The sequence below is a fragment of the Hippopotamus amphibius genome, chromosome 9 (assembly GCF_030028045.1).
Source record: "Hippopotamus amphibius kiboko isolate mHipAmp2 chromosome 9, mHipAmp2.hap2, whole genome shotgun sequence".
Lineage (NCBI taxonomy): Eukaryota > Metazoa > Chordata > Mammalia > Artiodactyla > Hippopotamidae > Hippopotamus > Hippopotamus amphibius.
Window position 1 is genome coordinate 97,728,962 of NC_080194.1, and position 25,381 is coordinate 97,754,342.

General features: G+C 39.5%; 3 protein-coding genes across 15 annotated transcripts in view; 2 read left to right on the forward strand and 1 right to left on the reverse strand.

Annotated features, from left to right (window-relative positions):
- Positions 1-6,239: 6,239 nt before the first annotated feature.
- On the reverse strand, positions 6,240-9,929 carry CFAP68 (cilia and flagella associated protein 68). 3 transcript variants are annotated; one of them, XM_057695216.1, is made up of 4 exons: positions 9,580-9,929; positions 7,343-7,573; positions 6,739-6,805; positions 6,240-6,537 (listed from the first exon to the last, which is right to left on the reverse strand). In XM_057695216.1, exons 1-4 carry the CDS (start codon positions 9,619-9,621, stop codon positions 6,368-6,370), a joined length of 510 nt encoding a protein of 169 aa, XP_057551199.1. In that variant the 5' UTR covers positions 9,622-9,929; the 3' UTR covers positions 6,240-6,367. The 3 variants fall into 3 exon arrangements, with proteins under 3 accessions (XP_057551199.1, XP_057551197.1, XP_057551200.1); XM_057695214.1 differs by lacking the exon at positions 9,580-9,929 and adding an exon at positions 8,364-8,616; XM_057695217.1 differs by lacking the exon at positions 6,739-6,805 and having other exon boundaries at positions 6,448-6,537; positions 9,580-9,921.
- A 6-nt stretch (positions 9,930-9,935) lies between these two features.
- Positions 9,936-18,902, forward strand: FDXACB1 (ferredoxin-fold anticodon binding domain containing 1). Its single transcript, XM_057695204.1, has 6 exons — positions 9,936-10,218; positions 10,459-10,615; positions 11,549-11,752; positions 11,914-12,072; positions 13,111-16,157; positions 18,776-18,902. Exons 1-5 carry the CDS (start codon positions 10,047-10,049, stop codon positions 14,291-14,293), a joined length of 1,875 nt encoding a protein of 624 aa, XP_057551187.1. The 5' UTR covers positions 9,936-10,046; the 3' UTR covers positions 14,294-16,157; positions 18,776-18,902.
- ALG9 (ALG9 alpha-1,2-mannosyltransferase) overlaps positions 17,709-25,381 on the forward strand; it is a 93,002-nt gene continuing 85,329 nt past the window's right edge. For 9 of the 11 annotated variants that reach the window (XR_009047452.1, XR_009047451.1, XR_009047454.1 and 6 more), the window contains exons 1-4: positions 17,720-17,931; positions 18,776-18,914; positions 19,744-19,878; positions 25,204-25,274. Coding sequence is in view for 7 of the 11 variants with exons in the window: in XM_057695208.1 (XP_057551191.1) it covers positions 17,801-17,931; positions 18,776-18,914; positions 19,744-19,878; positions 25,204-25,274 (476 nt within the window). In the remaining 4 variants the exon portion in view is untranslated. Of the gene's footprint in view, positions 17,932-18,775; positions 18,915-19,743; positions 19,879-25,203; positions 25,275-25,381 lie in introns of all 11 variants that reach the window. The other 2 variants (XM_057695213.1, XM_057695209.1) reach the window with 2 other exon arrangements.

The following is a 25,381-nucleotide window of genomic DNA, read 5'->3' on the forward strand; positions in this document are numbered from 1 at the left end:
AGCAGTACTTATTGGAATTAATTCTTTGGTTTTCCAGAAGGAGCTCATCATAGAGGACTCCCTTCCAATCCCACCATTTACACAATATCACCTTCTTTGGATGAAGACCACCCTTTCGTGTGGTTGGTGGTGGTTCATTTTGCTGGCCCCACAATCTATTCCACATTATTGTACAGAATCCACTTTTCGCCGCCTGTCACAATTTGTTTTAAAAACAGAATGTTTTCATTACATTTCAATAGAGAATCATATGTGGAAACATGGTCAATAGGTTTTCTTTGCTTAACTTATGTGGAACCCAAACATCAAAGTGATTAACATAACCAAGCTGGTGCAAATGATTTTCATTGCTTGATTTGGATATTTTGAGTATGTTAGCTGTCTCCCACGTGGTATGACATTGATTATTCTCAATTAATGTCTCAATTTGATCACTATCAACTTCAACTGGTCTACCCAACTGTGGAGCATCGTCCAGTGAGAAATCTCTAGCACGAAACTTTGTAAATCACTTTTGCCGTTTGATCAGTCACAGAACCTTCTTCATACACTGTACAAATCTTTTTTTTGCATTTCCGTTGCTTTTTTACCTTTCTTGAAATAATAAAGCATAATATGCTGAAAATGTTGCTTTTTTTCTTCCACCTTCAATATTAAAATGGCTACACAAAAATTCACCAATTTTAGTAAGTTTTTTTTAAATGCACGCTATGACAGCTGTCACAATACAATCTAACAAAACTGTTTCAAATGAAGTTAAAGATAACTAAGCACTACTAGAGCCATCTTAAGGAAAAAAAAAATGAATGAACTTTTTGGCCAATTCAATATAATTTCAGTAAGATGTAACCCTTAGAAACCAAATGGATGTTTTGCCTAAGAGTCTTGGAATGATACATATTTTCATGCTTAGAAAAATCCTATTCTATTTGATAATTCATTTTATTTGAATATTGCACTGGATTTGATCTTTGCTCTGAAGGTATACAATGACTATTCATTCAACAATTATTTGAATGCCTACTATGTGCTAGCTACAAAAATAAGACATGCTTTTTGCCCTAACACAATTAAGAATTAAGTAGAAGAGAAGGCAAGTAAAAAGACATCTTTTCAAGATTCTACGATGTCCACTCAAAATGTCTGCTATGGGGACCCTTAAGAGGATTACCTACTCTGGACATGGAAGGAATCCTGGAGATGTTTACCCTTGGCCAAAATCTTTTAACAGCTTTATTGAGATATCATCCTCTTACTATTCACCCAATTGAAAGCGTACAATTTAATGGTTTTATTTATATCCACAGAGTTGTACATCCATTACCACAATCAATTCTAGGACATTTCATTAGCCAAGATGGTAACTTATACCCATTAGTTATCACTCTCCAATGCCCACCCCTCATCCCTAGGCAATCTCTAATCTACTTTCTGTCTCTATATATTTGCCTATTTTGGACATTTCATATAAGTGGAATCATACAACATGTGGCCCTTCATGAACTAGTTTCTTTCACTTAGCAGAATGTTTTAAAGTTTCCTCCATATGGTTACATGTATCAGTACTTCATTCCTTTTTATTGCCGAATAATATTTCTTTACATGGATCTATTGCATTTTATTTACCCATTCATCAGTTGATGGACATTTGAGTTACTTCCACTTTTTGTCTATTATGAATAACGTGGCTATGAACATTCATGTACTAGTTTCTGTGTGGACATACATTTTCATTTCTCTTGAGTATATATCTAGGAGTGGAATTGCTGGATTATATGGTAACTTTCCATCTAGCCTTTTGAGGTACTGTGAGACTATTTTCCAAGGCAGCCGCCCATTTAAAATTCCCACCAGCAGTGTATGAGGGTTCCAGTCCGTCAATATCCTCACCAACAGTTATCATCATTTATCTGTTTGGTTATAGCCACCCTAGTGGGTGTCTGACTGAATTCTTAATGGTTTATAGGACTTAGCAAGGTTAAGAGGGAAGACAATGCATGTAGAAGGGGGACACAGCATGAAGTGCTCAGGCAGGTATTTATGTTTGGTTGGAGCACTAGATACATGAGAGGGAATGTGGGAGATGAGGAAAAAGAGTCAAAAAGTTGAGAAAACTCTGTTAAGGAGTTTGAAATTTATTTTGAAGGCTATAAAAGCCAGTGAAAGATTTTAACCAAGTGAGTAGCATGATCAACTCTGCATTTTTTGACTTATTTTGGGAGCAATATAGTGATTGATAAATAGGGACCAAAATGGAAAGTAAGACATCACCCAAAAGGGTCAGAGTGAGAAACAATGGGAAAGTAGAATATGGCAAAGGTAACAGAGATGTAAAAAAGAGGGACACAATCAAGACATAATGTGGAGAGAGAATTTATAGGGCTTGGTATCTGTTTCCATGGTAAGGATGAGAAAGGGGGGGTCAAAATAATTCCTTGCTTCCTGTTTTTGACAACTGTGTGAAGTTATTATGCAATATATACTTTTAAAAATAAGAAAGAGTGGTTAAGACACATATGCAATTCACCAAGATATGAAATATATAAGAAGGAAAAACTTGAGACTGAAGATTATGAATTCAGTTGTAGATATCAGGAAATTACCTGAACCATGTATGAAAAACCCAGAGCTAACATCATATTCAATGGTGAAGATTGAAAGCCTTTCCTCTAAGACTAGGATCAAGACAGGAATATCTCCTTTTACCACTTCTATTCGATATATTATTGCAAGTCCTAGCCAGAGCAATTAGGCAAGAAAAAGAAAAGCATCCAAATTGGAAAGAAAAAAGTAAAACTATATTTACAAGACACGATCTTACATGTAGAAAACCCTAAAGATTTCATCAAAAAAAATCATTATAACTAATAAAGAGGCTCAGCAACATTGTAGGATATAAAACCAACACACAAAAATCAGTTGCATTTCTATACACTAACAATGAATAATCCAAAAAAGGAAATTAAGAAAACAATTCCATTTACAGTAACATCAAAAAGAATAAAATACACAGGAATAACCTCAATTAAGGAGGCAAAAAACTTGTACACGAAAAACTATAAGACATTGCCGAAATAAATTAAAGAAGACATAAATGGAAAGACATCTATGTTCATGGATTGGAAGACAGTATTAAGATATCAGTATTAGCTAAAGTGATCTACAGATTCAAAACAATTCTTATCAAAATCCTTATAATATTTTTTGCAGAGATAGGAAATTCCATCCTAAAATTCACATGGAATATCAAAGAACCCTGCAATAGCCAAAATCACCTTGAAAAAGAGGAACAATGTTGGAAGATTCACACTTCCTAATTTCAAAACTTATTACAAAACTACAATAATCAAAAAAAGTGTGGTACTAACATAAAGGCAGAATAGAGAGCCCCCAAATAATCCCTCACATATATAGTCAAATGATTATTGACAAACGTACCACGACCATTCAATGGGGAAAGGACAGTCTTCTCAACATATGGTGCTAGAAAAACTGGATATCCACATGCAAAAGAATGACATTAGACCCTTACATTATATAATATACAAAAATTAACTCAAAAAGGATCAAACACCTAATCATAAGAGCTAAAACTCTTCGAAGAAAAGAGAGACAAAGCTTCATGCCATTGATTTTTAGCAATGATTTATTGGATATGACACCAAAAGTTTAGGCAATAAACGAAAAAAAGATAAATTGGACTTCATCAAAATTGAAAACTTTCGTGCATCAAAGGAAACTATCAAGAGAGTGAAAGGACAACCAGCAGAATGAGAGAAAATATTTGCAAATCATATAGTATCTGATTAGGGATTAATATCCAGAATATATAAAGAACACCTACAACTCAACAACAAAAAAAGCAAACAACTCAATTCAAGAATGAGCAAAGGACTTGAATAAACATTTCTCCAAAGACAACATACAAATAACTGACAAGCACATGAAAAGATGCTTAAGATCACTAGCCATTAGGAAAATACATATTAAAACCACAATGAGATACTATTTTACACCATGATGGCTGTTATAAAATGAAAACAAACAAAACACCAGAATATAAGTGTTGGTAAAGATGTGGAGAAATTGGAACCCTTGTGCATTACTGGTGGGAATGTAAAAAAGTGCAGCCACTGTGGAAAACTGGCATCTCCAAACTGTTAAACAGGATTACTATATTATCCGGCAATTCCACTTCTGGGCATATACCCGAAAGAATCGAAAGCAGGGATTCAAACAAATATTTGTGCACCAATATTCATAGCAGCATTATTCACACTAGCCAAAAGGCAAGTACAACCCAGGTGTCTATTAACAAATGAATATAGAAGCAAAATGTGGTATTCTACATACAATGGAACATTACTTAGTCTTAAAAAGGATGCGTGCTGTAACGTGGATGAACCTTGAAAACACACTGAGTGAAAGAAACCACACACAAAAAGAAAAATATTGTATTATTCCACTTATATGAGGTACTTAGAAAAGGCAAATTCATAGAGACAGAAAATGGAATAGAGGTTACCAGGGGCAGGAAAAGAGGGGAATGAGGAATTATTGCTTAATTAGTACAGTTTCAGTTTGTGATGCTGAAAAAGTTCTGAAAACAGACAGTGGTGATGGTTGCACACACTGTTAATGTACTTAATGCCAATGAATTGTATACTTAAAAACAGTTAAAATGGTACATTTTATGTTATGTATATTTTATCACAATAAAAAATATGCCCGATACCTAGGGAATAGGACAGATATGTAACATATAAACTTAAAACATGTGCCTATAAAATACTCCTATTGCAAGAACATGCACCAATGAATTATTAGTATTAATAAGAGACAATAACTCAAATTCTAAAGCAGATCTAACAATACAATGCAATTTCCATTAACATCCTAACAGCATCTTTTTGTGGAACTTGGCAAGTTGATCCTAAAATTTATATGGAAATGCAAAGGGTCAAAAACAGCTAAGACTCTCTTGAAGCAAAACAAGGTAAAATGATTTGATCTACTGGAAATTAAGACTTATACAATTACCATAATTAAGATAGTGGGGTAATTAAGGCATTGTAGCTAAGATGGGATAAAAAAAAATGACGATTAGGCCAATGGAATATAATAGAGAGCCCAGAAACAGACCCAAGTATACACAGATAGTTGATTTATAATAAAAATGGCTTTGAAAAGCAGTGAAGAAAGTATGCTCTTTTTAATAACAAATACAGGGACAACTGGATAGCCATATAGAAAAAAATGAAACTTAGTCACTACCTAACATCATATGCAACATAAATTCCATATTTATACCTGTAACATAAAATAATGGTTTGGGAGGTAATATATGGGAGACAGCTCCCATATATTATGAAGGTGAGTCAACAATTATCCACACGCTGGCTGTAGAGATCACCCTTGTATACTGTCATCTTAAACAGGAGACCAAAAAATAGGAAAATACTTTTGTTTAGCTATGTTAAGACTACTGTCTCCCAGTGTTAACCATCCCTAAACTATCCACAACCTTTTCTCAATCGCTGCCAAGTCCCTGCAGTGAATGACCTATCTTAAGCCAGCTGAGTCATCTCAAATTCCTAAAAATACCCCACCCTATCATCACCTTTTTTGAATCATTATCAAAACTGTGTCAAGTTGAGGTTCTTCCTTGCCATGGGTTTAATAAATAACTCAGCTTTGTTTGATCAACAGTTTTGTTTGGTGATCTTTGTCGGGGAGTCAAAAATTGACAGTCCTTATCTTTTTGAGATACAAACTGAAATATTTATAAATGAAATAATTTCTGAGAAAAATTAAAAAATAGAGAAGGTAGATCGAGATAGAGAAGATTGGTCATCAGTTGCTGAACCTGGGTAGCGGTACATTGGAGTTCATGATATGGTTCTGTCTACTTTTGTATGTTTAAAATTTTCTATGATAAAGTTATTTTTCTTTTTCTAGTCCTTAAGAGGGGATATTCATTAAGACCACAGTAAATGTAAACTCTCTGACCATGACTACCAGGCTCACATCCAGAGAGCATCTAGACAAACGTATCCTAGAAGATGGACTGGGCAGTTCTGCCTCTGATGGAAGGCAGGGAAGAGCAGAGTGGTTGTAGATTTGAGAGAAATAATTCTTTTGAATGCCTTCCTACAACACCTGTAATGTAGACCTAAGAGTAGATATAATTAACTTAAATTTGACATTTAAATCTTGGTTTAAAAAAAAGGGATAGAGAATATTTTTTGTGCTTCATTTATTCAGAGAGTAAAACTGTGCTACAGTCAGCTAAACTTAGCTGTGCTTAGAACGTGCTCCTTCCTACATTCTACACTGGACAAATGAACCTTCTTATTCTTTCTTAGAATCATGGACTCTGAAATTGGCAGTTACTAGGATTCCACACACACAGAGGGTGACGCTCAATTTGAGGCTTTGAATAGCTACTCATGTAAGTCGACTTTTCCGTGCATTTGTATGGAGGAGGAACCAGCTCAGGTTGATGTCCTGGGAACCAGTGAGGCTCTCGCTTAAACCCTGAGGGAAGAGAAAAGAGAAGGAGTCTCAGTAACCAACCTCATTCTTATTTCTGAGGAAAGAGACAGTGAATCCTGTCAAAACCGAGAAAAAAGAGAAATCATTCACTCATTCAGTTTATTTCTATTTGTGTTCGTTCTGTGTTCCAAGCACCAAGTTAGGTCCCGAGAATACAAGAATTGAAAAGAACAGTCCACCTACTATGGGTTGAAAGTGGCATTTTGTTGTTGTAGCTTGTATCATATGTTGTTTCAAAGTAGTGTCCAAACTGGAAAGAAAAAGTAGATTAAAAGTACAGGAGTCTGTAGCCAACATCGGGATACAAAGGACACAATGACATGAATTCTAACAGGCTCTGTCATATTTTAGACTGACTAGAGGTCTGTATGTCACTAGCCTATATCCTACTAACTTTCATATCCTTTGTATGTTTGTTTGCTTAGGAGATTTAAGAGCAAGATGAAGATAAATGATGAGTCTAGGTAGGCAGGGACCAGGGGAGAAGCTAGCCTGAGTCAGAAGACATTATATATATATACATATATTTCTATAGATGAATGAAGTCCAAAGAAAAGCAAGAGAAAAAACGTGCTACCCCTCCTTTTATTACCTTACAATAACATAATATTCAACTGGATAGTAAGTAGGATAGGCATTCCAGCGGAGGAGTCCTGCCCTCTCCCAACCACTCACTGGACAGAAGCCTGAGAAATTTCAGCATTGCAAGTTATCAGATTCCTGCCTCTCAAATGCCCATTGGTATTTCTTTTGCTAACAGAAGGAAACAAAGAGAAAGTTTGATTACCTGGGAAGGCAAGGGTTTGGGCTGCATGATATTCTTTAGGTCATATCTTTCCTGGTTCCAGTTTCCCATCAGGGTACGGTTAGAATAGGCATCTTCATTAGTGGTGCATCTCCATCCATACTGGAAAAACTTGGACATATCATTCCAATCTGTCCACACTTCAGCATGGCCATCTGCATTAATGAGGCTGCCACAGTGTGGGTTTGTAAGGAAACAGGTGAGGAACTGTCTCTGGGAAAAGGCAGGAATAGAAAAGCTTGTTGCACAAACCAGAGAGCAGAAAAGGCATCCCTTTCTCATCCTTCACCAAGCATAACATAACACCTTCTAAGAATCTAAGCTTTCCTCCCAGTTTAACTGTGGTTCTGTTTCTCTCCAAGTTCATGAATCCTTTGACCTACCCTCTCAATCAGCAGTAGATGACTATATAGATTAAATGCCCCCCCCAAAAAGACAGGAGAATTTCAGTACCCCCAATACTATATGGAGAACTAGAAAATGTTTCAGTATTTTTGAGATGTAGGAATTTAAGGACTAAGAGTGTTGCTACTGTCAAAAAGAACAGGGAGAAGTGAGAGTTGGATAACTAGATAACAATAAATGATCAATAAATATCAGTAAATGATAGCTTCCTTCCTTCTGGGCCCAGCTCAAATGCCACTTCTCAGGATACGGCATTCCTTTTTCATGATGCCTTCTCTCAAGTTTACTTCTCTTTCACTTGTCTCACACAGAACTTTATGTTCACATCTTTATGTATTTATGACTTTATATCATATGTAAGAGTTCTTCAAGTAAGTGTGGAATCTCCTAAACTGACCTATGCATCGCTTGAGGACAAGATCTGTGTCCTTTTCACCACACCATCTCCTTCTGTCTACCCTCCTAATCAATAGTACATTGCACATACCAGACAACCAATGTCTGAATTTCAATTTTTTGTAAGGAATCAGAAGCCTAATCATTTTTATTTTTGGCTAAAAGATGAGTCTGGTCCCTTGGCTTAGAAGCAAGACAATACCTTCCCTGAAGATGAATAATTTGAAGTTGAGCAGCTTGTGTTGTTTGAAGATTTTATAGTAGAGTGACAGAAAAGCTTACTCTGATGTTCCATGTTCTTTAAAGGAAGAGATGTCACCAAACCTGGCCCTTCCAGTTCTCCAAGCAAAGAAAGAATATAGAGCACCCAGATCACCACGTGGCCATGATCTGGGAGTCACCACCCACCCATCTTTCCACAGGTAGAGACAAAGCCAACACTATAGGTTTAAAGGTAACTGCCCTCACACCATGTGCCTTTGTGAAGACAGATGCATGCACTGATGTCAACAAACAGCATGATGACTAAAGAGTAGCTGCTCCCACAAAGTCCAACAGGCCAAGTACTCAGACTGCAGACCAAGATGACACTGTCCTTGGGGCTGTAAGGACAGACATCACCACCCACGAAGTTATCCAAGCCTGAAACTTCGGACTTTTCTTTGACTTTGATTTCTCTTTCAACTCCCTACATCCATTTGATCATTAGGTCTTGCTGATTTTTTAACCAGGCCATCTCCACTGCCAAGTTCCAATTCAGATCACTATCAGCCCTCATCTCCATTACCGCAGTAGCCTTCTATCTGACCTCCTGGTCATCAACGCTGTTCTTCTCCTAGGAAAGCAGACTTTTTCAAAATGAAAATCGAATTGTGTCATCTTCCTATTTAAAATCTTTCAGCGGCTGGCCACTGTTTTCAGAGAAAGGTTCAGGCTGTTAAAATGTCTATATGACCTGGTCCCTGCTTAACTTTTCAGTCTCATCTGTTACCCACTCTCCCTCAAAGTACATTTCAGCCAAACCCAGTTGTGGTTTTCCATCATGCTTTTGCATATATTGTTCCTTCCGCCTCTTCACTCCTCTTGACTCAGGTAATGTGGGCCCCCCGCCCCGCCCCCGGCGGCGTAGCTTTCAACCCAGGTGTACTTCATCCAGGGAATCTTTCCACTTCACCCCCAAACTTGGTAAGGTTCCCCTTCTGTGTGCTCCCACAGCACCCCGAATTACTCCGCTCATAGCAGTGCATCCCGCTAAATCAGAACTGCCTCTTTTGCTGTGCATCCTCCACCAGACTATACGCTCAGTGAAATCACAGGCCACATCTTGTTCCTGTGTATATCTAACCGTCCTCACAGGCCTGGCACGTAACAGACACTCGATAATTCTTGAATGAATAAAAGGTAGGAGATAGAAGCACCTGGAGACATTCCGAACAACAGTGGCAATGGGTTGCAGTCATTTCAGATGAGATGAAGGATGTTGCACAATCCTCTGTGTCGGGAGGCAGGACAGAGCCCAGCCTCTCCTTGGCCTCGGCTCGGCCCTGCTTCCTTCACTCAGAACTCGCCTCACCTTCGATCTGCCCCTCGGCACGAGTGACCGCTCGTGACCTCATGCAGGTGTGACGAAGTCGCTCAGGACTGAAGGGCATCTGTTTTAACACTTCCGATGGGGTGAGGGAGTGAGGGGACCGGCTGGTCGGTGTCTCGCTTTGGCAAGCATGGCTATTTTCCTCCTCGGATGTGAGGGCACCAGTTTGTCAAGACAACTGGGCGCTTCATCAACCAGCGACGAGTGAAGAGGTGGGGCCGCAGGAGGCCGGCGAAGGAAGTGACGTAAAAAAAGAGCGCCTGCAAGAACGCGCGCTGGCAGCACGTTGAGGCCATGGCCCCTCGGCGCCTCCTGTTGGTTGGGGAGGGGAATTTCTCCTTCGCCGCCGCTCTGAGCGAGACCCTGGACCCCAACACTAGTCTGACCGCCACCTGCCTCCAGCGCCCGGCCGACTTGGCCCGGGATCCGGCGGCCCAGGAGAACCTGCAGCGCCTGCGCGAACGAGGTAGCGAGGCCCACCCCTCCGCGAAGACCCGCCCACGCCCAGCGACGGCACCGCCCAAAGTGGAAGGGGTGGGCACGTGCGGATTCGAGGGGATCGTGGGTTCCTCGTGGTCTTCCCGTGGGCATTTACAGATAGCCCGCTCTGTGCCCGGACCTGGCTTGTTTTGCACGGTTCAGGTTAGGGAGGGGTTTTCTCCCGGTCTAGGTCTTAAGACATCTTCCTGTCCGTATTTCGTGCCAGATATCGAGGTACGCTTTGGTGTGGACTGCACCCAGCTGGCAGATGCCTTTGAACTGCAAGACAGAGAGTTTGATCGAATTTATTTTAACTTTCCGCACTGTGGACGCAAAGCTGGAGTAGCTAAGAACAGAGAACTGCTTGCCAAGTTTTTCCAGAGGTGAGGAAAGAGGCCAGATGTTTAAGATGTACATTACATAGTTACTGCACTCAAACATGTTAGTTTGGGAAATATGGCATACAAGAGAATGTAATGCTCCAAAGGAACCCACAGCCTAGTTGGAAAGGCAGACATTTAACCCTAAATGCCAAATAAAAGTACAAATAACGTACCGTTGGGCCGGCAAAGGGAGGATCACCTTTTTTTGATAACGTAAATTGATGGTAGCCAGTACAGTCTAATTTAGGAGCCAAACTGCCTGCATTTGGATGTCCACCCACCACTTAATAGTTTTGCGATTTTTGTGATTAACTTTACTTGATCCTTGTTTGCTTGCTTTTGCTTCTTCATCCATAAACTGAAGATATTAACAGTAACTACCTCATAAAATTACTGTGAACTTAAAACAGTGCTTTATACTTTTATACCAAAACATGTGATACTATCGGAGGTCTCTTTGGCTCATAGTTGTCATGAAACTTTTCACAGAGGCAGTATTTTCAGTTAGTATTTGAGGTACGTATAGAATTTTAACAGACAGGAGGGGAGTGAAAAGCACAACTTTCTAAGTGAGGAGGAACAGCCTTTTCACTGAATCACATATAGGAAGTTGACAGACACTGACTTTTCAATGAGATATAGATGAATGATACAAATACAAAGCTGGATAACTCTCTGGTCTGCCACTAGTATCAGTTACTAGTTGAACATTGAGTTTAAAGTCTTATTTACTTCCCGCTACCTTTTTTTGCATGTTTGTAGTCTGACAGACCTTTACAAATAGATATGATTGCATTTTAATTATTTCACAGCCAAACCATGTATATATATATATATATATATATATATATATATATATATATATATAGCTAACTCCTGTTGTAATTTCTGCTTGTTTCTGATAAATGGCTGGCGGTTCCCTACCTGCATCAGCTGTGCAGATGTTCTCGCAGAGGAAGGAGAAGTCCATGTGGCATTGTGTAGAGGACAAGGTGGGACTCCTGCTGATAAGCCCATGAGAGAATGGCACAACAGTTGGCAAGTGGTTGCTATGGCAGCTCTGGGGGGATTCATTTTAAGTGATGTGCATCCCTTCAGCTGTGAGGAAGTGCCAGGGTACAAGTGCACTGGATATAGGTAAGTAAAAACAGAGGTCTAAGCCTTTTCCATCTCTCTCACTAATGATAAAAAAAATCTCATAGACAAACTTTTTCCTTGCCAATTTCTTGATTCAGTCTCTAGAAATACTTGCTTTCTTGAATAATGACAGACTTAATAATTGCTGTCTATTTTGCCAGGAGTCAAGATAAGTCCTTTCATGTAGAAGGTGCTTTGAACCACATCTTTACTTGGAGCTTACCCTTTGAAGGTTTGCAACCAAGAATTTCCAGGATCAAACTGGGTGACCAGTGGTTTTCTTTTTTAGAACCAGAAGTACTTGTAGGCAAGCTGAACAGGTAACCTGATTTTACCAGAACTTCTATCTCTAGTTCTATCTTGATTGGCTTGATAATCAGGCAGCCCTACACTGAATGGATGCTACATTAATTGTTAATGATGTTGTGCTGTGATTACTGTGTCAGTCTGGCCTACACAAGCCTCTTTAGAATTAAAAATTGTTATATTTTCTGCAAATATCATGTGATATCACTTATATGTGGAATCTAGAAAAAGGGTACAAATGAACTTATCTACCAAACAGAAATAGAGTTACAGATGTAGAAAACAAACTTATGATTACCAGGGGGTAAGGGGGGGCGGTGATAAATTGGCAGATTGGGATTGATGTATACACACTACTGTATATAAAATAGGTAACTAATAAGGACCTACTGTATAGCACAGGGAACTCTACTTAATACTCTATAATGGCATATATGGGAAAAAAATCTAAAAAAAGAGTGGATATATGTACATGTATAACTGATTCACTTTGCTGTATACCTGAAACTAATACATTTTAAATCAGCTGTACTCTAATAAAAATTTTTTAAGAAATTGTCATGTTTTCTGGTATATTGTAGGTTGTCAGAGTTCTGAAACATGATATCTCTCTTTATGGTAGATGATTTTTTTTTAAGATTATTTATTTATTTATATTAGTTTTTGGCTGTGTTGGGTCTTCGTTGCTGTGTGCGGGCTTTCCCTAGTTGTGGTGAATGGGGGGCTTCTCATTGCTGTGGGTTCTCTTGCTGTGGAGCCTGGGCTCCAGGCACGTGGGCTTCAGTAGTTATGACTCACGGGTTTAGTTGCTGCATGGCATGTGGGATTTTCCTGGACCAGGGCTCAAACCCGTGTCCCCTGCATTGGCAGGTGGATTCTTAACCACTGCGCCACCAGGGAAGTCCCTATGGTAGATGATTTTTTTGTTTCCTTTGTGGATGAACTTAAGGATAATTCTTTTCTGAACAGCTATTTGTGCTTTTAATTCTAGCTACATTATAATTATTAATACTTTTAAGTTAAAAAAGTTATTTTTGTGTGTGTTTCAACAGGGGTTTCCTAGAAGCATCTTCATGTCATCCTATCAAAACCATAAATGAGAAACTCATTGCTGAATTGGGAAAAGCTTTCCCTCTAAAAAGGCTGAAGTGTTCTTCCTCTTTGCTGCCGCAGGGGGACAGCAGTGTTCTCACTTCTTGCAACTGTGACATCCTATCATCTGCCTTTTGGATTAATCTCTGTGAAGATAACTCAAATTTTGAGTCCCTGACTGGTGGGACAACACAAGACATGGAGGACTTTCTAGTGTCCTTTTCAGAACTCAGCCTTCCCAAGACCCCTAGAAGAGACAGTAAGAAAGAAGTTCATGAAGGAATGTATAGCCAGGCCAAGGTCTGCCTTAGACCTTCTCTTCTAGTTCATGTTCAGGCTGTAATCCAAGCACCAGACTTCCTCCCAGGTTCTCTGCACATCCTCAGTGGTCCTGTCTTTCAGAAGTGCTGCATCTCACCTTTCACAATGCCAGCATTTCACGAGACTTTGTTTATCCTTGGATTTAATAAAAATCTGAAGGATGGCTGTCTTCAGTCACTACTGGGTCATCTGAAGGGCATTCTAGATAGCCTTCTGACCCACACATTGCTTGAGGGCTCTAAGCTAAGCAGTTCAGCGGAATTTGTCTTTCAACCAGCTGGGGGAGATTATATGATTACTGTGAAGTCTCAAAATTTTGGCCCAGGTTGTGTTAAGGATTTGATTATTGGGTCTGTTACCACATCTGCTACAAGCATTATACACAAAGACCAGTGTTTTGTGTGTGTGTCTATGAACTTGGACCTGTTAGCCATGCTTGTCTGGGGTATCTCTGATTGGAGGATGTTGTGGACCTTTGATAACCGTTTCCTGAAGAATTTTGCCTCTGCGAAAACAGAACCTTTTAAAAGCTATTCCCTATACCCTCCATACTATGTGCATGATATTAGTTTTTGGTTAGATGAAAAGAAACCATTTGATGAAGTAGAGTTTCACACTGTGGCCCGAGCAGTGTCCCAGGACACTGTCATATCCATACAATTCCTTAGTCGTTTTCAGCATCCAAAGACTGAACAGGTCAGCCTCTGCTATAGATTGACCTACCAGACCTGTGACAAGGCCCTCACCCAGCAGCAGGTAGCAAAAATGCAGTCCCAGCTTAGGAAGGAGATTCAGCAACAACTACATGTGACACCTCGGTAGTTTAGTAAATTCATCTCTATGTAGTGATCCTCATGGGTGTGGGTATGGATGAAAAAGACCAATTTGCAACTGGTAGTTCTTTCTAGACTTTTTTTTTTTTTGTAAAAATCTTTTACTTTGTGACTATAGCTATTGATGGTTGACTGTAAAGATACCTGTGACTTGATCACTTAAAACTTACAGACCATAATGTGAGTGGTGACCTTTGGAGTTGTATAATATTTTGATCATGAGTAATGACTAGGAAAACAAAACAGCATCTTATATACTAGATGCTGTAATGCTGAAGAGGCAGTAGAACTTGTGTCTCATCAAATATATTTATAAATGTATCTTACGCGTTGTCAATTCCTCTTTACTTAACTCTATCATATCATCTTGAAATCAATTGAGAGTAGTTTTTAGAGTCAGATGGACCAGCATTTATTACCTTGGGTATGTCGCAATGGTCCGTGTTATTATTGGTATCATCATTGTATTTATTCTGTGGCTGACTGCTGTTAAAGTCATGGAACTAAGTAACTCAGATTTAGAGTTCACACTTGGGTCTGTCTGACTCTGAAGCCCGTGTTCTTTCTGCCACTTTCTGTTACTTTATTTCTTCCTTAGTTTTTTTCAACAGTAATCTCTGAACTGTGATTAACTCTAAACTTTGCCTCCCCTAGATTTTGGGACTTCCTGTTGTAAGCATCTCTAAGGAACATTGGGAGATTGGCTCAGCACAGGACTCTGCAGAATGGGGTGCTATATTGTGAATTAATGTGTGTTCCTGTTAATTTATAGTTAGGCTCTGCCCATTGGAACTATGTTGTAGACTCTGTGAAGGAAATAACGGTCTTACTTATTCTTTTTTTTTTAATTTCTGTTTTGTTTTTGTAAATTGAAGTATAGTTGATTTAAAATGTCATGTTATTTATTCTTATATTTGGAGAAGAGCATGTGGAAGGGCAAGAATTGAAGCAAAGGAACAAATTAGGAGGTTATTATAATAATGCAAACAAGATATGATGGTGACCTGGACCAGGGTGGTAAAAAGTGTTTGGACTGGATAATAATTAGAAGGACTTACTGATAAATTATATATATGTGCATGTATGAATATTTTGGCGTTAGAGAAAGAGGAATCAAACAGAATCCCTAGGTTTTTGACCCAAAAACCTGGGAGAACAGAAGTGTTTTTAATCACAATAGGAAAACTGGCATGGGAGTAAGTTTGGGGAGTGAAGAATCAAGGGCTCTCTTATGGACACATGTATTGCTTAGCTCTCCACGTAGACTTTAAGCTACTCGAGGGCAGGTAATGTGATTTATAGCTTTCTTCCATCCCCAATAGTGCCTGGTACACGTGAAACAGAGTAGGACCCTGCAGGGCCTTCCTGGGGACAGATTCCCCCCACCCCCTCTATGTCTCCCACCTCTTGTTTGTAGAAAGCTTTAGCCTCCTAGGCCTTCCCTGAGTTCCAAAGAGCATATTTAATCTGAGAAATGAGAAAATGCAGAAGCGAAGGAAAACGGTCATTCAAGACAAAATAATAATAGTTTAGTGGTAACAAAATTCAAGAACCTTTAGTTCCTCCTCAAGGGCTATAGCTAATATTCTGAGCCATATCCTTGTGTGTTTTATAGACACTAAACTTCCACCAGGTGGAGGAAGTTAACTGCATGCTGATCACAAGCACATGGACCCCAGGCTGGTTGGAACCAGAAGATTGATGGTGTTGACTCCCGAAATACCACCCTGTTACCTCATCGCCAACCAATTAAGGATGTCCATGAGCTGGTCATGCACACCTTGACCCTTTCCCTCACCTTGCCTTTAAAAGACGGTCCCTGAAAGGCTTCAGGGAGTTCAGATCTTTTGAGTGTGAGCTGCCCCTTCTCCTTGCAATAAATGCTGTACTTTGCTTCACCACAGCAGGGTGTCAGTACATTGTCTTTACTTTGCATGGGTGAGCCGACCCAAGTTTGGTTTGGCATCATTTGGATGAGGTGTCACTTGAGCTGGTTCTTAAAACAAGGGCAGGGACGTACTGGGAGGATTTTTAGGCAAGGAGGGCATGCATTCCAGGCAGAGGGCATACATGAGCAGAGGTATAGGTAAGGGAGCATTTGGGGTACTTTACAGGCTAGTTAGTTGAAACATAAAATGGGTATAGGAAAGTAGTGGGAGATAAAGTTGGAAAAGTAGATTGGGGCTGGAGTTAGTTCACTGTGAATGCTAGAATAAGAAGTATGTATTTTGTAGGCAATAGGGAAAATCTGGTGATTTTTGATTAAGGAAGGGACACTGTAGTATTTTTGAAAATTAATTGGACAGTGTTGCACAGGGTCAGTTTGAGGTGGGAGATCCTTGTGAGGATGCTATTGTAGTAGTCTTGGGTAGAGTCGGGGAGGGGCGTGCATTAGAGTGAAATGAAAAGGAGGTGGATGTATGAGATACAGTTAGGTTGGGATGTCTGAATTTGGTAACTAGTAATTTCATGTGGGAATTGAGCAATAGGGTCAATTTCTGTTGTCAACGCTTGGGAATTTTTAGTATGAAATCGTAACTTGGGATCCTGTCAAGTTTAGTGCTCCCTCTATGACCTTGTTTTAGTTACGGGTACAGAGCTCCACAGGGTGGGATAGAGCTCTGTGACTGGGGGAGTAGGCAGAGTGTCAGGAACAGATGAATGACCCCTGAGAGACACAGGCATGATGTCATCAAGGTGCCCGTGTAAAAATGCCTGTATGAAATCAAGAGCTTTCTCCTGCTCGCTTGGTTGGAAGAGCATGGGCTTTGTAGTAAGACCTGAGGTGGAACAAGGTTCCACCACTTCCTAGCTACGCAGCCTTGGGCCTCAGTTTCCTTTTTGATAAAACAAGGTTGTTGTGAGTATTAAATTTTAAAAGGATAAAATATACTACGTGTAACATAATGCTGTAGTAGCAGTGGCAGTGACTGGTGTCTCGTTGAATTTGCTGCACAGAATTTCTTCAGTCTTTTTTTCCTCATTCTGTATCTTGCCATTGCTGGCTTTGTGTCTCTGAAGCAGTTAGTTAACTACAGGCTGTCCCTATCACTTGCCAAAATACAGAGGACGAGGTGTCAGTGATGTTTAAAGAACTTCCTCTTCGGGCGGCTGTGCTATGATTTTTAACTGACTGTGTACTCTGTGGAGTTTTCTATCACTTTCTATTTGTGCTTTCCTTTAAACAGGGATGCTGAAGGACAGTTTTTGTAGGAGAGTGGAGAATGCTGAGAAGTGAAGGAAGTGTTGGAGGGAGGCATGCCCAGATTTACAAGTATGTGGAAGGGATAGCTATGACGGCAAAAGTAAGGTCTCAGGTCGCATTTCTCTTCCATCCAGCGATTTGCCCCAACTGGCCCGGGAGCGCTGGAATTGTCTTGTCTGCGCATGTCGAGGTCTTTTGTCCCTCGGAGGACACCGTTGCCTGCTAAGGCTACGTCTCCGTGCTTGTGGCCTTCGTAGGGTGCCGAGTTGTACCTTTTCTTCCACACTTGCCATGGCCAGTCGAGGGGCCCGGCAGCGCCTGAAAGGAAGCGGGGGCAGCGGCGGGGACACGGCCTCGGCCGCCGGCAAGCTGCGGGAGCTGCTGTGCAGCCGGGAGGCGGGCGGCGCGGAGCCCCGGCCCGAGTAGGTGTGCGGGCGCGGCGGGGGCGTGGCCAGGCGGCGGGCGGCGCGGGGCTGCCGGCGGAGGGTTTCGCCCGCGCGCCGCGGGGCCGGGGCCGCGCCCAGCCTGGCCCGGCCTTCGCTCCTGGAGGGCCCGCAGCCTCTTCACGGCGCTCTCAGGGCGGGGGGACGCTGGGTCTCCGCCCAGGGCCCGTGTTGCTAGGGAAGAAAGCCTGGAGCGCAGGTCTGTGCGGCTTCCGGCGCAGGCCCCGGGGGGGCTGGCGTCGCGGGGTTCGCGTGCCCGAGCCGCCGTGGGGGACGCTGGCGAGAGCGAAGAGCACCCTGTCCTGCTGTCCCCCCAAAGTCCCGACCCTTAACTCTTCTTCGTGGGCCCCGCCGCCTCCCGGCCCAGCAGCCGCCTCTCTCCCCAAGCCTGGGGCTGCAGGTTAAGACTGCGCTAGGGAGCTGTCCACTGCACAAACTAGCCTCTGGGCATCTGCACAGGTGGGGACGTGAATAAAGCCTTGGAAGTAATGACCTTGTTAGGCGAAGAAAGAAACGGCGAATGAGAGCTTGTAGCCTTCAAGGGAGCGATTTGTTGGTTTGGGATAGACGGAGTGTCATAGATGCAAAGAACTAAAGTGCGTGAATTAGCCTACGCCTTAACAGCAGGAAGTGGAAGGAATGGACGTTGATTAAGGTCTTAAGTCTTTCCTTATTTATTCTCCTCAGAACAGTTAAGGGCTCACCCTTGTAGGGAACTGACTCAGAGGCTTTGGTGTCTCTTGCCATGTTGTCCTTTCTGTCTAGTTTTTTAGTCCTTCCAGTTAGCAGGTCCTTCCTGACACATACTTTTGCTTCTGAGCAGGTTATCTGGGAACAAAGCAGGACAAGTGTGGGCACCTGAAGGATCTACTGCTTTCAAGTGTCTGCTCTCAGCAAGGTTATGTGCTGCTCTCCTGAGCAACATCTCTGACTGTGATGAAACATTCAACTACTGGGAACCAGTAGGTGATTTCTTTAGTTTTCTTTTTTTGTTCTTGATTTCACTGCTTGGGATCTTGGTATTAATCAAGATACAAATAACATACAAGTGTGACTACCAGTAAAATAACTTTATTTTGACGTATGTATTCTAAGCTGATGATTTACCTACTATTGAAGGATATAGGAATTCGGCCCTTGCACAGAAAGACGTAATTTGTAATTTTCTTAAAAGTTTTGTTAAATCAAAATAATACTTTGAGGTAGTTTAAAAATGTTAAATGTAAAGGAAAAGCAGTAATTCTCTGTTCCACTTCTCATGTCCAAATCCCTGTCCCCAGAGGCAACCACTTTCTTTAAACTTTTTAGTTTTTTTTTCTTTTGATGTTTACTAAAATAATGTTACTACATGCTATGCTTATACTGCTGTTTCTTGGTTTATACATTTATAAGAGTGTAGGACTCCCTGATATAGGAAATTCAGGGGTGAAATTTTTCTGATCACATTTTGCATAAAAAATAAAGAATCCTTTTGTGTAGGTAGTTTAAGGAAAATATAAGATTTATAGTTTTCCTGTTTTGTCTATAAAGAGTATTTTAAAAAAATGAGTAAAGGGTAAAATTCAAACTTTCAATGTTGGTCAAACCATAATCTTATAGGATTTATAATGTCAATATTTTTCACTATTGGGTCATTTTGATTCTTATCCATTAGTTGCAACTCTTGTTGAGAATTTCATTATTTTTGTGTACCTTTGTCTAGTTAATGTTTTTATTAGAAACTTTACTGCATCCTCTTAACAAGGATTTTTGGCCAGTATGACCCCAAATCCATCCATTTTGTACTTTCAGACACACTACCTCATCTATGGGAAAGGGTTTCAGACTTGGGAATATTCCCCAGCTTATGCCATTCGCTCCTATGCTTACCTGTTGCTTCATGCCTGGCCAGCTGCATTTCATGCAAGAATTTTACAAACTAATAAGGTAAGAGCAGGCCAACCTGGAAACAATCACTGCTGATTAAGATGTGAGTGAGTCTCTGGAACAGTTTTGTGAAAAGGACAAAACATATTGGTAGTTAAGAGGGGACTTTTTTTTGAAGAAGAATCATTTCATTCATTATTCAACAAATATTAATGGGGAAACTTTTATTTGGCAGATACTTTGTTAAGTGCCGTGGGTATAACCATGACCAAATCCCTGCCCTCATGGAATTTATAGTTTAGTGGGGAAGATGAACATGGAACAAGTAATTATAAGTGCAGTGGGTCTTGGAGGAAAAGTGCAATGTGCAATGTATTAGCGTATTAGGAGAGCTTCATTTAAATAGAGTACTGAAGGATAATTAGGAGTTAACTGAGACCTAACCTGACAACCTTTCAGAAATTTGACTGTGATGTCTTTAGCATGGATTTCTTGGATTTATCCTGTTTGGAGTTTACTCAGCTTCTTGAATTTTTAGGCTTATGTCTTTTTTCAAATTTGGGAAGATTTTAGCTGTTATTTTATTTTTTTAGTACTTTTTCACTCCTGCCATGTTTCTCCTCTCCTGAGACTTCAATGATGTGAATGTTAGATCTTTTATTATAGTCCCTTGGGTCCCTAAAGCTCTCTTCATTTTTTCCTAGTCTGCTTTCTCTGTGTTCAGGTTGAACAGTTTCTATCTTCTGTTTGCCAGTTCACTGATACTTTCCTCTGTCCCCTCCATTCTGCTATTGAGCCTATCCATTGAGCTTTTATTGTGGTTATTGTATTTTTTCAATTCTAAAATTTCCATTTGTTTTTTCTTTTTATCTTCTTATTATTTACTGAGACTTCCTATTTTTTCGTTTCCAGTGTGTTCTTAATTGCTTATTGAAGTGTTTTTACAATGGCTCCTTTAAAAGTTTTTCAGATAATTCTAATAGCTCATCATGTTTTTGGTATCTGTTGATTGACTTTTTTCCCTTCAGATTGAGATTTTCCTGGTTGAAAAGTAATTTTTAGTTGAAACTTGGACATTTTGGGTATTACAGTATGAGACTGGATCTTATTCATGGACCTAGCATGCTACCTCTGCACTACTCTGTCTCTTATTGAAAGCTGACTTCTTTTGATACCACTACAGTAGGAAAAAGGTGACGGTTCTCTACCTTGTTACTGCCAGTTGTGTCTAGAGGTCCAGGTTCCCCGGTAGGCCTCCACTAATACCACCCTAGTGGTCAGGGTATAGGTACCTCATTACTGCTAGGTTTAGGGGAGCAGAAGTCCAGGCTTTCCAAGTGGTCTCCACTGATACTGTGGTGAAAGAGGGAGCTCCTTACCACTGGCGGGGAGTCCTTGCCTTCTGCTGGCCCTTGATGGCATGGGTGGCAGTGGGGCTACATTTTTCTCTGGGGTGCTTGGCTGGAGTAGAGTGGTTATTGTCTAAAAGTTTTCTATCTTGCTAGGCTGCTCCTTTCTTGGTCTTATGGCTAGATAGAGGGGGCTTTTTTGTCTGTGTACATTGGCATTTCTAGTTTCCAACTTCTTTAGCTCCAAGTCTGGAATCTAGAAGATGAGAGGAAAACCCAGGGAACTTAACACCATGTTGTTCCTCAAGTCCCAAAGTCCCTAGCCAGTAGGTTTGACACTTGGAAGAGAGCATGAGTGGTGGAGTGGATTAGGTGAGACTGAGAGATAGGAAAAGGGCAGATTTATACAATACCTGGTTGGGTTTAGGCGATTAGACTTTCTTTTTTCCAAGTGTATTGTGAAGCCATCTAAAGTTTTTGGCAGAGGGGAGACATGATTACATTTGCATTTTAGAATGATCAGAAAGGTATCACCTGTAGAATGTGATAGAACTCTGTCCCTCTGTTCCCTAACTAGTATCTTATTTCTGATTTTTTGAACTTATTTATCAGAGGAAAGATGTACAGGATGAGAGACTTAATAGAGAAATAACAGTATATAGAGCTTAAAGTTTCCATTTCTACTCGGATATCCATTGGCATATCCAACGCGGAGTCCTTCCTCTTACGTCAGTGATACAAACAGCAAGCGAAACATGAATAAAGATTTCCCATCTTTTGTTCTTTCTTTCAATTCCCTCCTTTTAAAATTCTGCCAGTGGGAGACACGGGGCAGGGGAGAGTTGTGGTTTATAGACTCCCAGCCCCAGATGATAATTCAGAGTGGAAAAGGGTAGATTGTTGCTGAAAGACAATATGGTTGTAATTGGCACCCTTAGTGATGCTTACCTTTACAGCTTCTTGCTACCCTAAACAAGAACGGCTTTGTTTTGTCTCCCTGTGGAGTGGGGTGTGAATTTCTCTGAACTAAACGCTCTGAAGTAGGATCCCATGTATAGATCCATGGGCTACTTAATTTTGTGGAGCATTGTCAGATTGCTCTCCAGAATGGCTATTCAGCTTTAACTCCCTGCAACAGTGTTTGGAGTTTCAGCTTCCTAGTGTCTCCTGAGCACTTGATATTTCTGACTTTCCAATTTTTATCCTTCTCATATATGCAGATGTTTTTCTCTGACAACCAGTAAGGTGGAGAATTTCTTCAAATATTTATTAGTCATTCACATTTCCTTTTCTGTGAATTACCTATTAACATCCTTTGCCTGATTTTCAGTTGGGTTTTCTGGTTTTCTCTTGTGATTTATAGAAATTCTCAGTAGTAATCCCTTGTAGGTTTTAGATACCAGAAATCCTTTCTCCTATGCTGTCACATGCCTACTGACTTTGTCTGTGGTCCTTTGTTGAACAGAAATCTTTAATTTTGATAGTGTCAAACCCATTAGTTTTTGACTTACGGTTGGTGGGTTTTGGGTCTTTCTAAAAGAAATCCTTCACCACAGGTCACAAAGATATTCTTTTTTTTTTTTTAATTTTATTTATTTATTTATTATTTTTTGGGGGGGTACACCCAGTTCAATCATCTGTTTTTTTTTTTTTTTTTTTTTAAAGATTATACTCTATTTATAGTCGTTATAAAATAGTTCCTGTGTTGTACAATATATCCTTGTAGCTTATATATTTTTTTTTTCTTTCTTTTTTTTTTTTTTTTTGTGGGCAATCATCTGTTTTTATACACATATCCCCGTATTCCCTCCCTCCCTTGACTCCCCCCCACCCTCCCTCGAGTCCCCCCCACCCTCCCCATCCCAGTCCTCTAAGGCATCTTCCATCCTCGAGTTGAACTCCCTTTGTTATACAACAACTTCCCACTGGCTATCTATTTTACAGTTGGTACTATATATATGTCTGTGCTACTCTCTTGCTTCGTCTCAGCTTCCCCTTCACCCCCCGCCCCCTCCCAAACCTCAAGCACAAAGATATTCTTATGTATTTTTTCCCAGTAACTTTATAATTTATAATTTATAATTTTATCTTTCACATATAAGGCTTTAATCCGTTTGACTTATTTTTTATGAATTGTGGAAAGATCCAGCTTTATTTTTTTCTATATGGTGAACGGGATTTTCCAGCACCATCTGCGAAATAACTCATGCTTTTCCTTCTGAATTGTAATACCATCTCTGTCATACACCTCATTCCCATGTATGTTTCTGGTCTTTTTATAGTATGTCACTGGTCAGTTTGTCAGCGAGTACCATATTGTTTTTTGGCTTTGTGGTGTATGTTAATATTTGGCTGATGAATTTCTCACTTTATCCACTTTAAAGTTGTATTTTAAAAATCATTTTAGAATCAGTTTGTCCCCTCCCAAATTCTCATGGGTTTTGATTGGAGTTTCATTGAGTTTTTGTATTAATATGAGAATCAATATTTTTAGAATGTTAAAGTCATTCCATTCCAGAAATGATATACTTATCCATTTAGTCAGGTTTTCTGTGTCTTTTAATAAAATTTAAAGAATGTATCCATCTCAGGCTTATTCATTCTTTGATTAGGATAATGCCTAGATTTTTTATACTTTTTCTGTTATGAATGGTGTCTTATTTTCCATAATATTTTTAGAAGGTCATTGCAGGTAAAGAGGAACACAGTTGATTTTTGCTTTTTGATCTTAATCTAAATCTCACTGAATTTCCTTTTCAGTGTCAGTGGTTTGCCAGGTGAATCTCTTGGATTCTCTTTCATCTGTGCCTATAGAGTTTAGTTTCTTCTATTCCATTCCTTATATCTCATTTCTTTTTTGTGTCTTTTTGCACTGACCTGACATCCAGTTATGTTGAATATTAGTTGCTATGGGGGCATCGTTGTCCTATTCCCAAATATAATTCTTATATTAACTTGTGTTAATATTTAACTTTCTAAAGGTGTTATTGTACCCTCCCCAACCAGATGAGGAGTCCTTAAATATGGGTAGTTTGTACTAAAATTATCTGTATTCCTAGTAGCATCTAGAAGAGTGCTCAGTGCATAGTAGGTTTTCAGTACGTTTTTATTGAATTATGAATGAATTCGGGCATTTGCTGATCACTTGATTGAATTCTTTTTGGAATTTTTTTGATTATAATGATGAAAACAGAAAGTACTTTTAAGTTATATGCAGTAACATTAATTATAGAATATATTTAAATAGTGCTTATATTCAGAGGTATTCATTGCTCTTAATCATACCAGTATACTGTAGTATAAAAGTGATTGGATACAATTCTTATTATTTTGTTGTTTTTATTTTTAAAATTCATGTTAATTCATAAAATTAATAAAACCACATTACAGACATTTGAAAGATAGGAGGAAGAATACGCATCTAAGGGTCACTTGCCTGATACAGCCACTTTTACTACCATTTTATCGTATTTCTTTCCATTTTTTTCATATACTTCTGATTTCCATAGCTATAACTCTGATGTATAAATAATATCAATATTATAGCCTATATCTTCATTTAGTATTTTGTAATAATAATTTTGTAATAATTACAATCAGTTATTATAATTGTTTAAGAAATGCTTGTTGAATGAGCTTTATATCATAAGAATTTTTCCACTGTCTTTATAACCACTTTGATATCTGTATAATAGTCCATGAGATAGATATAATTTAACCATCTCCCTGTAATTGAACATTTTGTAGTTTTTAAAATAGTTTTTCTAAATTAGTAGAGCTTCAATTAACATTTTATGAATAGAACTCCCCTCCCATATTTTGTGTTACATCTGTGGGCTGAAATCAGAGAAGTAGATATATGTCTATACTTGAATTTAGGGATATGGAAATTTGCATGGTTCTTGATACATATTGCTTTTCAAAAGGATTATACCAATTTATAGTTATTAGTGACAAATGAGAGTGGTTTCATCTTTAAGAGTTTTTTCTAACTTGTATCTCTGACTTCTGTTTTCTTGTTCTGGATTTCTTTCAGATTCTTGTCTTTTACTTTTTACGATGTCTGCTGGCTTTTGTGAGCTGTATATGTGAACTTTACTTTTACAAGTGAGTATAAAAGCTTTGCTTCTAAAAGTGCTTTGAGGAAGCCCAATATAGCATAGATTATTTCTCTGATAGTAGAAGCAGAAATAGAAAAAATATTCTTTTAAACA

Coding starts and splice junctions, on each gene's coding strand:
- CFAP68 (XM_057695214.1), bottom strand. CDS start 8,456: ATGGAACATCAGAGTAAGCTTTTCTGTCACTCTACTATAAAATCTTCA. Junction 7,574..8,363: donor ATTATTCATCTTCAGGGAAG/GTATTGTCTTGC, acceptor GCCTTTTCCCAG/AGACAGTTCCTCACCTGTTT. Junction 6,806..7,342: donor CCAAACCCTTGCCTTCCCAG/GTAATCAAACTT, acceptor TTTTCTTTCCAG/TTTGGACACTACTTTGAAAC.
- FDXACB1 (XM_057695204.1), top strand. CDS start 10,047: ATGGCCCCTCGGCGCCTCCTGTTGGTTGGGGAGGGGAATTTCTCCTTC. Junction 10,219..10,458: donor GCAGCGCCTGCGCGAACGAG/GTAGCGAGGCCC, acceptor ATTTCGTGCCAG/ATATCGAGGTACGCTTTGGT. Junction 11,753..11,913: donor TACAAGTGCACTGGATATAG/GTAAGTAAAAAC, acceptor CTATTTTGCCAG/GAGTCAAGATAAGTCCTTTC.